The sequence below is a fragment of the Gorilla gorilla genome, chromosome 4 (assembly GCF_029281585.2).
Source record: "Gorilla gorilla gorilla isolate KB3781 chromosome 4, NHGRI_mGorGor1-v2.1_pri, whole genome shotgun sequence".
Classification (NCBI taxonomy): Eukaryota; Metazoa; Chordata; class Mammalia; order Primates; family Hominidae; genus Gorilla; species Gorilla gorilla.
Genome location: NC_073228.2, coordinates 59875095 through 59888320, shown reverse-complemented (window position 1 = coordinate 59888320; position 13226 = coordinate 59875095). Strand labels below are relative to the sequence as shown.

At 47.9% G+C, this 13226-nt stretch overlaps 1 protein-coding gene and 1 long non-coding RNA gene across 3 annotated transcripts in view; both read right to left on the bottom strand.

The window, feature by feature from the left end:
* The window catches only part of ASIC2 (acid sensing ion channel subunit 2), a 1138845-nt gene that overhangs the window by 96732 nt on the left and 1028887 nt on the right, over positions 1-13226 (bottom strand). For both annotated transcript variants that reach the window (XM_063706538.1, XM_055388502.2), the window contains exon 2: positions 3312-3462. In XM_063706538.1, coding sequence (XP_063562608.1) covers positions 3312-3462 — 151 coding nt within the window. The remainder of the gene's footprint in view (positions 1-3311; positions 3463-13226) is intronic.
* LOC134758539 (uncharacterized) lies at positions 1868-3294 on the bottom strand. Its single transcript, XR_010133823.1, has 3 exons — positions 3079-3294; positions 2412-2745; positions 1868-2010 (listed from the first exon to the last, which is right to left on the bottom strand). It is a non-coding gene; the product is annotated as an uncharacterized lncRNA (long non-coding RNA).

Here is a 13226-nt window from a genome sequence, read left to right as displayed (position 1 = left end):
AACAGATGTGCTGGCTTCTCTCTCACCCGCGTGGGACTCACCTCCCACTGGCCTAGGAAATAAGCAGCTTTGAGGTGACCAGCATCTGCAAGAGGCAGCACATTGCTCAGGGCCTTCTCAGCCTGAAGAAAGGTACGATGGAGGGGGCCCTAATGCAGGAATTCAAGGGTCTGGCTGGGGGGTCTGGGGGAAGTGACAAAACCTCAGCCTCCTTTTCTGGAAAATGGGGACAAGGAGTTCTGCCTGACACTCAAGGTCATGGTGAGGGGATTGCCAGGAATATGGAATAGTATGACCCGAGGAATATGGGAGGTGGCTGCAAAAGCCAAAATCCATGAAGTCAACCAGAGTTGTCAGAAGCTGGTTTCAAATATACTAACTGCTCTCCAATATGGTAGCCACTAGCCCCCTGCAGCTAGCTAATTTAAATGAATACAAATGAAACTGTATTAAAAATTCAATTCCTCTGCAAAGACATAAGGATGATACAATGGACTTTGGGGATTTGGGGAAAAGGGTGGGTGTGGGGTGAGGCATAAAAGACTACACATTGGGTACAGTGTACACTGCTTGGGTGATGGGTGCAATAAAATCTCAGAAATCACCACTAAAGAACTTATTCATGTAAGCAAACACCACCTGTTCCCCAAAAATCTATTGAAATTATAAAAAAGTTCAATTCCTCATTCTCCTAGCCACCTTGCAAACACTTGATTGCCACAAGGGGTTAGTGACTAATGTATTGGACAGAGCAGACAGACAACATTTTCATCAGCCCAGAAGGGTCTATAGGACAGCACTGATCAGATTTTTCTCTAACCTGTTTCTGCCCCATCCATCCCCTGCCCCTGCTTTAAACCCGTTCTTCATACAGCCTGCTTCCCCAACTCCCCAGTCTCAAAGGAAATCGTCTAAGTGAGTGTACTGGTCCATCTCCCAGGGATGACTCAAACTCTCAGCAGCAACGAGACTGGAGTTCTCTTGCAGAAACTGTGTGCACATCTGGCACCCCGAGTGAGATAATAAGATCCTGAAAGATGGGGTCTTTTCTCATGCCTCCTGCACCCCTGATGATGACCTGCACAGTGTTAGCATGTGACAAGTCCTTAATCAAGATTATGAATTTTCTCCTAATTGGTATAGCTCATCATCCAGTCAGGTTGACTGAGGGTCCAAAAACTTGGGTCAGAACAGTCTTGGTTCAGCTATGAACTCACTGCATGACTTCAAAGACATCATTACTTCAAGCCAGGCCTCAGGGGAAAGAGAAGCTTGGCCTAGAAGAGATTTCCTGCTCTGACAATCTGTGGCTTTGAGGCAGAACACAGACTTTTTGGGTAGCCTTGTAGACTGCAGCCAGTGCTCAGACCAAGGCCATATCCCACGGGGAACTGTGCTGTGTGAGGATGTCTGTGATGGGGGTCTGGTACTGAGAGTGCATGTGTGTGTCTGTGTGTGTGTGTGTGTACATGTGCTTTTGCTCCTGAATCAAGATAACAGGCTAGGAAACCTACCATTGTCATGGAGGGACATAACTAACTTCTGTTTAGGCTTTGAGTGTGGGGTCTCCATGACTCATTTTATTTCCTTGTTTCTCTCTTCTACCACAAAGATTAGATTAATCATATATGTTCTGGTGTCTGCAAGAGGGGCCTCTCTTTGGGGACCAAGACTCCACCCCCTGGACTCCGGGTTGTCCACAGGCCCCCACGGTCCCAGGGCCTGGTTGGCCTCAGGATGCCCTGTCCACCAGCCCTCAGGGATGCCAGAGATCAGAACGGACACAAACCTTCGTCCCTCTGCATCTGGAAGGGCACTGAGTTGAGAAAAGTACACAGGATCAACAAAGTGTCTCCTCAGAGAGTGGCTGATGGGGCTTGGGGTGCCCTGGCGCCTGAGGTGAACTTCCAGATGGCACTGGCGCAGTGACATGTGTGTGGCCATTTTATCTTTCAGTTGGAGGAGCAGAGGACTGGCTGTGATGGGAGGTAAATGGCCACACTCCCGTCCCTGCAACGAGGTGTTCGTGAGAGAGGGGTGGTGGGAGAGATCCTGGAGTTTGCAGTCAGTCCTCCTGGGGTGGAAGCCCTCGCTGTCTCAGCAGCCTGATAAGCCTGGGTATGGTGAGTGCCAGACTCTAGAGTCCAAAGTCCATGGACTCAAGGCACAGGGGTGGCAACAGGTAGGGGCTGGGCTACTGGGGCTCCACCCTTTCCTCAGCCCCAACCTGAGGGCCCAGGGCCTCCCTCCTGCTGGAATCTTCCCTCCCCTCCCACTCCCCTTCAGGCTGCTCCCCATGCTCCTCTCTTGACCCACCTCTGCAGTCCTTCCTGTTATGCCCTGAACACAGCATTAATCTTACTTTGGGTCCCCCTTAAATCCGTGGTTCCCAGTCTTGGGCACCTCTTTACCTTCTCTTCCTGGTGAAATTCTAGAGGCTACCATCACTCCTTGGCTTGTGGCTGTATCACTCCAGTCTTTGCCTCCATCATCACACTGCCTTCTCTTCTGTCTGACCTTCCTGAGCCCCTCTTATTAAGACTTCTGTGATTACATCAGGCCCATCTGGATGATCCAAGACCATCTCAAGACCCTGCTCAAATACTCTTGGTGCTTTCCCTGACCCTGTCCCCTGTGATTGTGTCTCTTCCTCTGGGCCGTGATCAAGGACTTGATCTTTTTCACCATAATGTCCTTACTTGGGTGCAAAGCCTGAGATAGTATACATGGTTCAAGAATAGTTTGCTGAAGAAATAAATGAATAAATGAATGCATGAAATAAGCTTTAGGGTCTATACACATGGGTCTCCCAAGGGCTTACACAGGCACAGGCACGGTGCCAGGTCCCTGAACCCACATCCTTTGGTATTCCAACACTTCCCAGCCCCTCCAGCTTCCCCCAGTGGGCGGCAGCCTGCTTTCCTTTCAGATCTTCTAATTGGGTCGGGATATTCAGGATGACTGAGAGAGAAAGAGGCTGGTCCATCCTTTCCGCCTCTCCTGAAATCAAGCCACTCACCTGACGAACCACACCTGTTACTTCAAACCTTCCCCCATGCCTTCCTTCCCCCTACCTACCTTACCTCTCCAGTATTCCCATCCTCTGTCCCTCTCTCACATAGTAAAATGTGAGGAAACCCAGGGCATCCCAGCCCAAGCCAGGGACATCTTTATGATTTAGCAGCATGTCACAAACCCCTTGCTGGAGAGCAGTCCCTCACAGGGTGGGCCAAGACAGCTCACCAGCCTTTCAGAGTCAGGCCTGCAACCCTCCACCATCACCCAATGCCCGGTCCCTGTGCCCAGCTCACCTGTCTCTCCCCAGATGGGCAGGTACTCATCCTGCTGAATGTCCAGCATGATCTCCAGCCCGTTGCCTGTCCCCCCCTTGACCGTGGTGAGCAGAGGTTTGCCATCCTCGCCTGAGTTAAACATGTAACACTTCCCATATTTTGTAAACACCTGAAGGAGAGAAGAGAGAGAGAGAGAGCACATGGGTAACTTCAGACGGGGGTCCAGAGATTGGCGAGACCCCAGAAATCTGACAGCAGGTCAGAGTCCCCACAGCCCGTCACCATCACCCCTCTCGGGAACCAGTGGTTTTTCATCCTGGCTGTGGGCCTGACTTGTACCAAGTGAAATTTTGGCATCAAAGACCAAATCTGGATGCCCTTTGGGGTTTGTTGCAGTAGGATCTGGTCTCTCCTTCCTCTGAGCACTACCTCTGGAAGGTCCTGTTCACTTCCAGGCATTAAATGTCATCTGTAAACTCCTGACCCTTCAGTCCACACCTCCAGCCCTGGGCTCTCTTCTGGCCTCCAGACACACTAGTTTCACTCATTGTCTTATAAGCATACCTTTGAGGTGTGCTTCAAGCAGACCCTGGGCACTCAGCTTGTCCAGAGGGAACTGATCTTCCTTAGCTTCCCCACCCCATTGGACAATTCTCTTGCACTTCTGTCCCAGGGAACAGCATCGCCATCTGCCAAGGGGTTCAAGTCAGGCCCTCAGAGTTGCTGCCCACTCCTTACCCCGAGGACCAATCAGGCAGCAGAGCCTATCAATAACCTCTCTACATCTGTCCTGAATTTAGCCTTTTGTCTTCCTTACTGCTGAAATTTAGGACCCAAGCGCTTTTTGACTGCATCACTCTGGTTTCCTAGCTGGACTTCAGGATTCCAGATGACCTTCTCCAGCCCATCCTCTAAGGTAACTGTGAGTCATTCTGGAATGCAAACCCTATCACATTAATCCTGTGCTGAAAACCCATCAGAGACCCCTACGCTCTTTAGGCTAGAATTCAGACCTGCCACACCCAGCCTTTTGCAATGCCCTCTACCTATTCCTCCTGCCTTTCACTGTGCTGCTTCCCGCCTGAGTCCAGCAGCATCCACTGGAAGGTAGACTCCAGGAGCTCAGTGACTACGTCTGCTTACTCGTGCTTAGTACATTGCTGGCACACAATAGGGCTCAGTCAACTTTTGCTTGATGAAAGTATGATTACAAAGAGGCCCCGTGGTGGTGTAGAAAAAGCCCAGGGAAAGGAATGCAGAGATCTTTGTCCAAGTTTTGACATTGCCACTTCTTAGTAGTGTGACTTTAAGTGAACCAAATAAAAACTCGCAGCTTCAATGTCTCTATCTATAAAATGGGGGTTCTGGTCTTTGGCTTTGCTACCTCTCAAGGTTATTGAGAGGATCAAATGAGGTAATGCATGCAAAAGTGCTTTAAAACTGCAAAAGCTTTCTACAAATGCTACGGGTTATGATGATTATATAACTGCTTTCAAACCTCGAGCTGAAGCCAAATTACATCTGGCAAAATTGGCTGGAAGAGAGCCAGGCTGACTGTATTGGATTCCTGCAGCCACAGAGATTTGGGTCTGGGCCACTTTCCTGAGCATGCTCCACTGCACTGTCCCATCCTACAGCATGGAGGCCACAGGGAGGCTCTTTGGCTTCCCAGCTTTCAGTGCACAGGCAAGTAAATAACAGAGGTGACTGTTGCAGGCTGCCTTTCTTATGTAAATCTTTACGGCTAGTTAGAAGAAAGGAAGAGGGGCTTCTACCCTGTGCCAGGAACTGTGCTAGATGCTTATCTGTTATTTAACTCTTACAACTGTGACTGTTGGCAGTTATTGCTTTACCTATTGTGCGGAGGAGGAAACCAAGGCCCAGAGAGGTTAAGTGACTTGCCTAAGGTCACACAGCTAGTAGCAGAAAAACTGAGATTCAAATCTACATCTGTCTGATTCTAACACATGTGCCCTTTCTGCTGTGCTGCCCTGGGAGGGACATGAGGGTTTTCGTCATTGCGACACTTCCTAGCCACATACGGCTCCTTTCTGCCTTGCTTTTCTCATCAGTCCATCAATATTCATATGCATATATTCCTACTATGTGCAAGGATTATGGGGACTGCAAAAAAGTACAAGCTCTACTGCTCGCCTTGAAGACCTGTAGGAAGGGGTAGTGAAACATCTATGTTTTTCCTCACTATACGAAACAGCTCTGAGTCCCTGGCCAGCTGCACTATTTCAGGACAGCCAATTCCTACTCTTTCAGCTTCATGGCAGAGGAGAACAGCTGGAATTAATGCAAAGTCCAAAGCAAATATGCTTTTTCAAAGAACCAAGTTTTTTCATAACTATTGCATATAGCAATTGAACTTGGCAAATGAACTTATCCCATGGAGACGTGTTCTTGGGGATCACTGTAATGAACAGATAAGAGCATTTCATAAGCACATCCATTGCAAGGCATTGAACACACCTGGAGTGAATTCTGGGGTGCTCCAATAGAGCTTTTCTTTGTAGACACTCTAAATATCCTCTCTGTCTCTTCAAAATTGCTTATAATATTAATTTGCCTATCTGTATGAAGGGATTTGCAAGCAAAAGTAAATTTCAGCTTAGCATCAGATTATTGCAAATTCCAACTCCTTCACCTTTTAGTCCTTGAACTTCAGAATACTGGGCTGGGGTTAGACAGTAGTGTGGATTCCTGAAATCAGCTGTGATCTTGGCCCTGCCAAAGCATGCCCAGTGCCATTGGTGAAGGAGTTGACCCTCCCTAAGCAACTGAAGATGATGACAAGGTGTAAGAATTGAAAAGGGTCTTAGAGATCATCTTGTTAATCCACCTTACTTTACATATTAGGAAACAGAGACCCAGGAGAGAGGAAATGACTTGCTAAAGGTTATACAGCAAGAAAGTGTCCAACTGGGACCCTTTCCTTCCTTTATACCAGCCTCTCTCAGTTTTTCCACTTACAAAAAGAGGTGGAGGGTCTAGCGGGGTGCTAAGATCCCCCCATCTCTGAACTTCAATTGATCATTGACTGAGTGTCTGCTTTGAGCAGATACAGTGGGAATGGAAGCCTCATGAATTGAAGGCTTTCCCTGTCAAAGAGGGAGCAGAGAGGTCTTTATAGTGGGAGTGAGTAGAGACTTGTTCCCCATCCTTGACTGCCTCCTTGCTAGGGCTGGTACCCATCCTAGCCCAGGTAGCAGCTCCTGCAGCTGCCCTTGGTGTCAATGTAATCTTTCCTGCTCCTTCTTCTGGGGGCAGTGTGCTGGGGCAAGTTCACAAACGTGCCAGGTGTGAGCTGACATAGCTTAGAGCTTGGTCAAGGGTGGCGGTCACCAGAGTAGCAGGGGTGGGGAGCCAGAGGGAGACTGCAGCCAAATCAGAGAGGTGGCCAAGTGACAATCTATGACAGCTAAATTCTTTATCAAGTCAAGAACACCAGCAGAGGCCTAAAATCCTTGTGTGACTTCCTGTTGCATTTAGGATGAAGCCCCCAGTCCCAACTGGGGCCATGTATGGTTGAGCCCCTGACACACTTTCTCCCTGCTCTCACAGGCTTCAAACATACTTGCCTCTTCAGTCCCAGGATGTGCAGCAAGCTCTTCCCTGCCAGGCATTTCCGCATGCCTAGAGTGTTCTCTGCCTAGAATGTTCTGGCGCGCTTTGCCTGGCCAACTCCTCCTGATCAGGCCTCAGCTTGAAAGCCACTTTCTCAGAGAGGTGCTTGGCTTCTCCAGGCTCTCAGCCTTCATTCATATCGGGACTTCTTGTTTTACAACCTCACACCCCTTATATTTTTCCATTATAGTGTCTATCAAAGTGTGTAACTGGATGGTTATTTACATGATTATTTGTTGGATGTGTTTTCTACCAGACTGTCACCTTCGAGAGGGCAGGCACTGTGTCTGTTTTATTGAATGAATGAGTGAATGAATGAATGAATGAGAGTCAAGGTGCTGCTGCCACACATTTCCTTGTGCACCTCCAGGAAATGCCCTTCTGTGTTGGCTGGCCTCACTTCATTCTGGCTGGAGCTCATGCTGACATCTTGCCCAGCTCCCCTTCCCTCCCATTCTCTGCTGGAGCCTTCTCACTTCCCACCTAATTGGACCTAAGCGTTTTTGCTTGCATCTCCATGAAGGCATTAGAGGAAATAATCCTTTTAGGAACTAAGATGACTGGGGACAGTTTACCTTCCTAGGTGCTGGCGGAGAGGCTCACGGAAAGCGAAGCACCCGCTCCCTGGCTGCATGCCTTTGCTGGTCTCTCCGCCTGGGCTGCTGAGCCTCCCGCTCCTGCCTGGCTTTTTTCAGAGGATTATTTTCCTCTCTGCTCAACATCAAAAGCCAGAGAGCTATTTACACACAGCGCAATTTTGCTACAAACTTGGAACAAGATGCAGCTCTTTCTGCATTTTGGGGCACCATGACGTGTAAGAACACACGCTTCAAATTTATGCCTTATCGCCCCCAGCCAGAAAATATAATTTATTTAAGTCCAGACTGTCTGGTTGAGCTCGCTGCTTCTTCAGACCTGCTATTCTGCCAGGCATTTCTCTGCTTTCCTGGTAAGTGCTGACAGGCCCACTGTGGATGGCAGGGCTGGATTTGCCGGGTTGCTGAGAGTCTAGAATTGCACTTAGTTGGATTGGTCTGTAAGAATTAATTATGAATTAAGAAAGATGCATGTTTCAAACCTGGATCTCCAGGAATGGTGGGGGGTGGGGGCTCCTGAGATAAAAATAAGTCCCACAACTATCATTTTCATGCCTAATGCTTGCACGGTGTGTTACTGTTTAGAGATTGAGATTGCATATACATAGAACTTCAACTTTCTCAATGGCCCTTTGAAGATGGAGGAAAGGAAACTAACAATTCCTTAGCTTCTACTTTGTGCTGACCCCTGATTGGCACAGTCATAGTTTTATATAATTTTTTTTTTTTTTTGAGGCAGGGCCTTGCTTTTTCACCTAGGCTGGAATGCAGTGGCACGATCACAGCTCACTGTAATCTTAAACTCCTGGGCTCAAGCAATCCTCTCACCTCAGCCTCTTGAGTAGCTAGGACTACAGGTGCACACCACCGTGTCTGGCTAATTTTAAATATTTTCTTTGTGGAGATGAGGGTTTCACTATGTTGCCCAGGATGGTCTCGAACTCCTGGGCTCAAGCAATCATCCCACCTTGGCTTCCTAAAGCAGTGGGATTACAGGCATGAGCCACAGTGCCTGACCTCATTCCTCATTCTTCTTCTTCTTCTTCTTTTATTTTGAGACAGAGTCTCACTTTGTCACCCAGGCTGGAGTTCAGTGGCATGATCTCGGCTCACTACAACCTCTGCCTCCTGGGGTCGAGCGATTCTCTTGCCTGAGCCTCCTGAGTAGTAGCTGGGATTACGAGCATGCACCACCATGCCCGCCTAATGTTTGTATTTGTAGTAGAGACAGGGTTTCACCATGTTGGCCAGGCTGGTCTCAAACTCCTGACCTCAAGGGATCCATCTGCCTCAGCCTCCCAAAGTGCTGGGATTACAGGCATGAGCCACTGCACCTGGCCCTCCTCATTCTTGATTATGGTCCCAACCACCCGGAAGTAGAGGCATTTTATATTCACATCCAGAAATGGAGAATCTGAGGCTGCTTAAGGCCACAGTGCCAAGGGGTAGCAGAGCTGAGACTCATGGGTGAGACCTTCCCATCAGAGACATTGAAAGGAAGGGACAGTAGGCTAAAGGTAGTTCACTGACAGCTAGTCAAGTCTGTGGTCATTCTCAATTCCAGTGTTCTCTTTTGCAAACTGGGCAAGGTAATCATGCCATGTAGTAGATTTGTTTGGGAGGTTACACAATGGACATCTTTACTTCTATACTCGAAGGAAGTACTATGTGTCTGCTTTTCGGCAGAAGAGAGATGAGTTATTTAAGTTATGAAGACGGGGTCAGAGATTAATTGAAAAATGGGGGTTTGGGGGTTCCTGTGCTCTCTGCTTATGTCCACACAATACCAAGCTCATCTTAAAGTAGTTAGAGGGGAAGAAAACAGCCACGTGCCCCTGCTTGTCTATTCTCTGATGATGTTAAGCCTGCTGCTGGAAGCCCAGGGTAGCCAATGGGATTCCTGGGGGCCAAGGAGTTCTGTAGAAAGAGAGATGCTTCCATGCACACAGCCCACTTTGAAAATCTACATATGAGTTCCAGCGGCTGAATTGTAACTAGCTATTGATACAGTGGATACCACCAATCTGAAGTTCGCACATTCTAAATCAGAGAAACGTAGAATAAAGTGTAGAATAAGGAGAGAGTCTCATTGGTCCTCCAGTAACTCTTAAAGTAGCTCTGAAATCACAGGCTGGCTTTGCTGCCCTCTCTGGAGTGCCTTCAGTGCTAGCCACTTTATATCTGCTATCATTAACTTTTGCAACAGCCCTGTGAAGATAATATTATCATCCCCATTTTACAGATAAGGAAACTGAGGCACAGAGAGGCTGAGCCAGGTCACAGAGCTGGAGAAGCCAGGGCGAAATCACTCTTGGCCTAATTCCAAAGTCTATACTCTTTGACCCCATCCCTCATAGCCACGGCTCATATCCTTACCCCTCTCCCAGCCTACTTTGTTCCTGGCAGACTAGTGAGGCTGGCGCTTTGCTGACATTAGAGCTCTCCCACCTGGTAGTGGGGGAGGCACATCTCAGAGTCAGAGGAACCCGAGCAAAGTGCCAGACACCAAAAATCTTCACCTCCAAACTTCTTATTTTGCACCTGGGGAGTCTAAGGTTCAGAGGGGTGAAATGACTTGTCCCAGGTCACACAGCTAATCTGGAGGGAGAGTAGAGATCTGACCTGGGCTTCACGTCTTGAACCTCTGCTCTTCCTCGAAGCCTTCTGTTTGCACATGCCAGGGCTTGGAAATAATGGCTAGGATCCTTTTCCTGGAGCATTGCATCCAGGCATAAGAGTAAGTTTGGCAGCTGCTGCCAAGCCTAGATGCCAGCCTCTGGGCTTGGTGTGATCTGTTGGGGTATTCCGCCTTACAGAGTTTGGGAAATGCAAAGTGGAGCCTTTGCTGAGAGGAGTTAGGAGTAGCTAATACCCATGAAGACATGGTTTTCTGGTCCAATTAATAGTGCAAACAATATTTCTACGCTGTGTACCTACTTAAGAAAATAAATTATGTATAAGCCCCCTTAAGGACTGTTGAAACATCCACTTACCAGCACACAGCTGGTCCTGCAAGCATCAAACCTTCTAACCTATTCATTAATCCTGACCTTCAGGGCTTCTTCTGGGTGATGGGTTTCTCATCTCTTCTTGCTTATTACACTTGAAGGAAATGAAATTGCACTGCTCCAAAATGCCTCTAAAACTTAGCTGTTTTTTCTCTTCCCTGAGTCAATTCCACTTTCTTCTCAGTGAGCTACTGAAATTTCTCATTAGACTGTTTTCAAAATAATATGCTTGTTAAAGCTAGCCATTTAGTTTTGTTTGTTTTGTTTTTCTCTTTCAAACTCCTCAAATACATTTCACACAATTGGGATGTGAGAAAGTCTGTCAAATGGGTTACCAGGCTTCCAGTAAACAAAATGAACCTTCCTCTTGTTTTCTGAAGTTGCAATTAAGGAGCTTGTCAATTAAATGAAGCCAGAGGGATTTATTAGCAAGGAAGCTGCTGTAGATGGTTAGCTCTTTGAAGGTAAAGACTGGATCTTATTAAAAAACCTGCTTGCTCATTCACCTGTTCCTGAAACAGGAATTTTTTGACCACCTATCATGTTCTAAGAAGTGCTGCATGGCTGTGCTTTTTCTCACAATGAGTTTAAAAAAGTGATTTCAATAAACACTCATGTAAGCATCTCCATGTGGCAGGTGCTGTTTCTGAAAATAAAGGAGATGAGGCAAATGTGACCGCAATGCAGCCCCTTTGCCCTTCCCAATCAGGAGGCGACATGTTTTTCAGGACATCATTAATATCATTCTCCTTAGAGGCTACTTTTTCTGGGGAGAAAGGGAAGGATAAGCAATCATGGAGCATGAGTGGGCACTGTGCTGATTGCTTTGAACACTCCGTCTGTTAAGGCTCACAAAGCCCTTGGAAGTAGATGTTATTCTTCCCAGCTTACAGCGAGAAAACTGAGGCTCTGAGAGGCTGCATACCTAGCCCAAGGTCCTACAGCTACAGAGTAGTTTGCCTGATTTTTCCCTTCTTATGTAGGGGTTGTTGGAATAAGGTTTAGCATTATTTGAATGTATGATATGGTAATGTGACCCCGTTCTCCATGCCCTGGGGCCCATCTGCTGCGATGTGACATTTCCTGTGCTGCTTTCACTAACTGGCAGAGGCCTTCTAGTCTCCTGCTTCCAAGACTGAAGCACAGCCAGGGCCTTTTCTGCTGGGCAGCTGTCCAGAGAGCTTCAGACCGTGCAGGAAGAGATGTGTGAATGCTACGCAGGAAAAAGAGCATCAAGCGCCTGCAAATCTGTCTGTTGGTTGGGAAAACAACACGAAGGGAAACAACAGGCAAATCTTAGTGTTCTCTTTCAATTGTGTGGACAAATGTGTTCTCCTGGCAGATGACACAGAGGCAGAGGGGAAGGCTGAAGTCACTGCAGTCGTTCACCTGGAAAGGCGTTCAAGATGCTGGGCCTCTGCTTGTGCATCCCTCCTGACAACTCATCTGAGAATCCCAAATTGGGTCTGACTTGAGATGATGAAGTGGAAGGTGGGGAAACCAGAGCCTTTCATGTTGGACCACAGCTCAGCTGGTTGGGGGAAGAAGGTTGACAGGCATTTCTGGGTTTGACGGAAATTTCAAATGGGACACAATAACAGGTTGCTTGCTCTTTCTTCTGAGGTCTCTACTGTCTGTCTCCTGTAGATAGTAGGGGTTGTGTCATTTTCATCTCTGTGTTCCCAGGGCCTGGCCTGGTAGCTGGTGTATAGAAGGCACTTAATGGGAGGTTTGGGTGAAGGAAAAAAAGCTAATATGGAATTGGGAACCAGGCAGCCCTGGTTTCAAATCCTGGCTCTGCCACTGATTTGGGTATCTTTTTGGTTCTTCATCTTTTTGGTTCTTGAACGTGCATCTCAGCAATGCTGGTAAGAATACCTTCCAGTGGAGCTGTTGTAAAGATCAAAAGGGGTATAATGGGCCTGAAAGTTCTCTGTAGAAAAACAAAAAGGCTCAGCCCAGGCAGGGAGTATTCCTGCTTATGGCTTGGATCGTGCATAAGCCCTGCAGGAGCTAGGGAGGAAGAGAGTTGCTATTTGGCTGTGGATGTTGAATCTCAGATGTTGTTCCATCCGGGACCATGCCTGTGGATCTCTTGTTCATTTACTTAGTGAGCATCTCTAGAACACCTCTTGTATTCCAGGAACCACATCAGGCCTTGGGTATACAGACATGAGCCACCCTTTAGGAATCACCCAGTGGGGAGGGTGGCCTGCAGACAGGTACTGGGTGGTGCCAGGCACTGTGGGAGTGCACAGAAGGAAGCTGCCTGGTGGGCAGTGATGGGGGGATGGTGGTTTTGGGGGCATGGAGAAGTGTTGTGAAATTTCCCCTAGGGACAGTGGTGGCGACAGCAGTGGTATTTAGCAGGTTGAGACAGATACCCTAAACTGGCTCCTTGTCTTAGCAGGGCCATGCTAATGCTTTCAGAAAGGCCAGTGGTGCCAGTCCATGCTTCTGGCTACCTGCTGAGCCCTCCCTATCTGCTCATCACTCCAGCTGTCTTCCACACTGGAACCTCACACCCTCAGGTAGACAACTATGGGCTCTACTAAGAGGCGGGCAGAACTGTAGAAGAACACTGACCGTGGAGTCAGATTATGCTGGCTGCATACCTACTACATGCCAGGCACTGTGCACAATGAATAATGGAGCTTAGCTTTCACAGAGTGGATAATTATTAAGACAGAGATGCA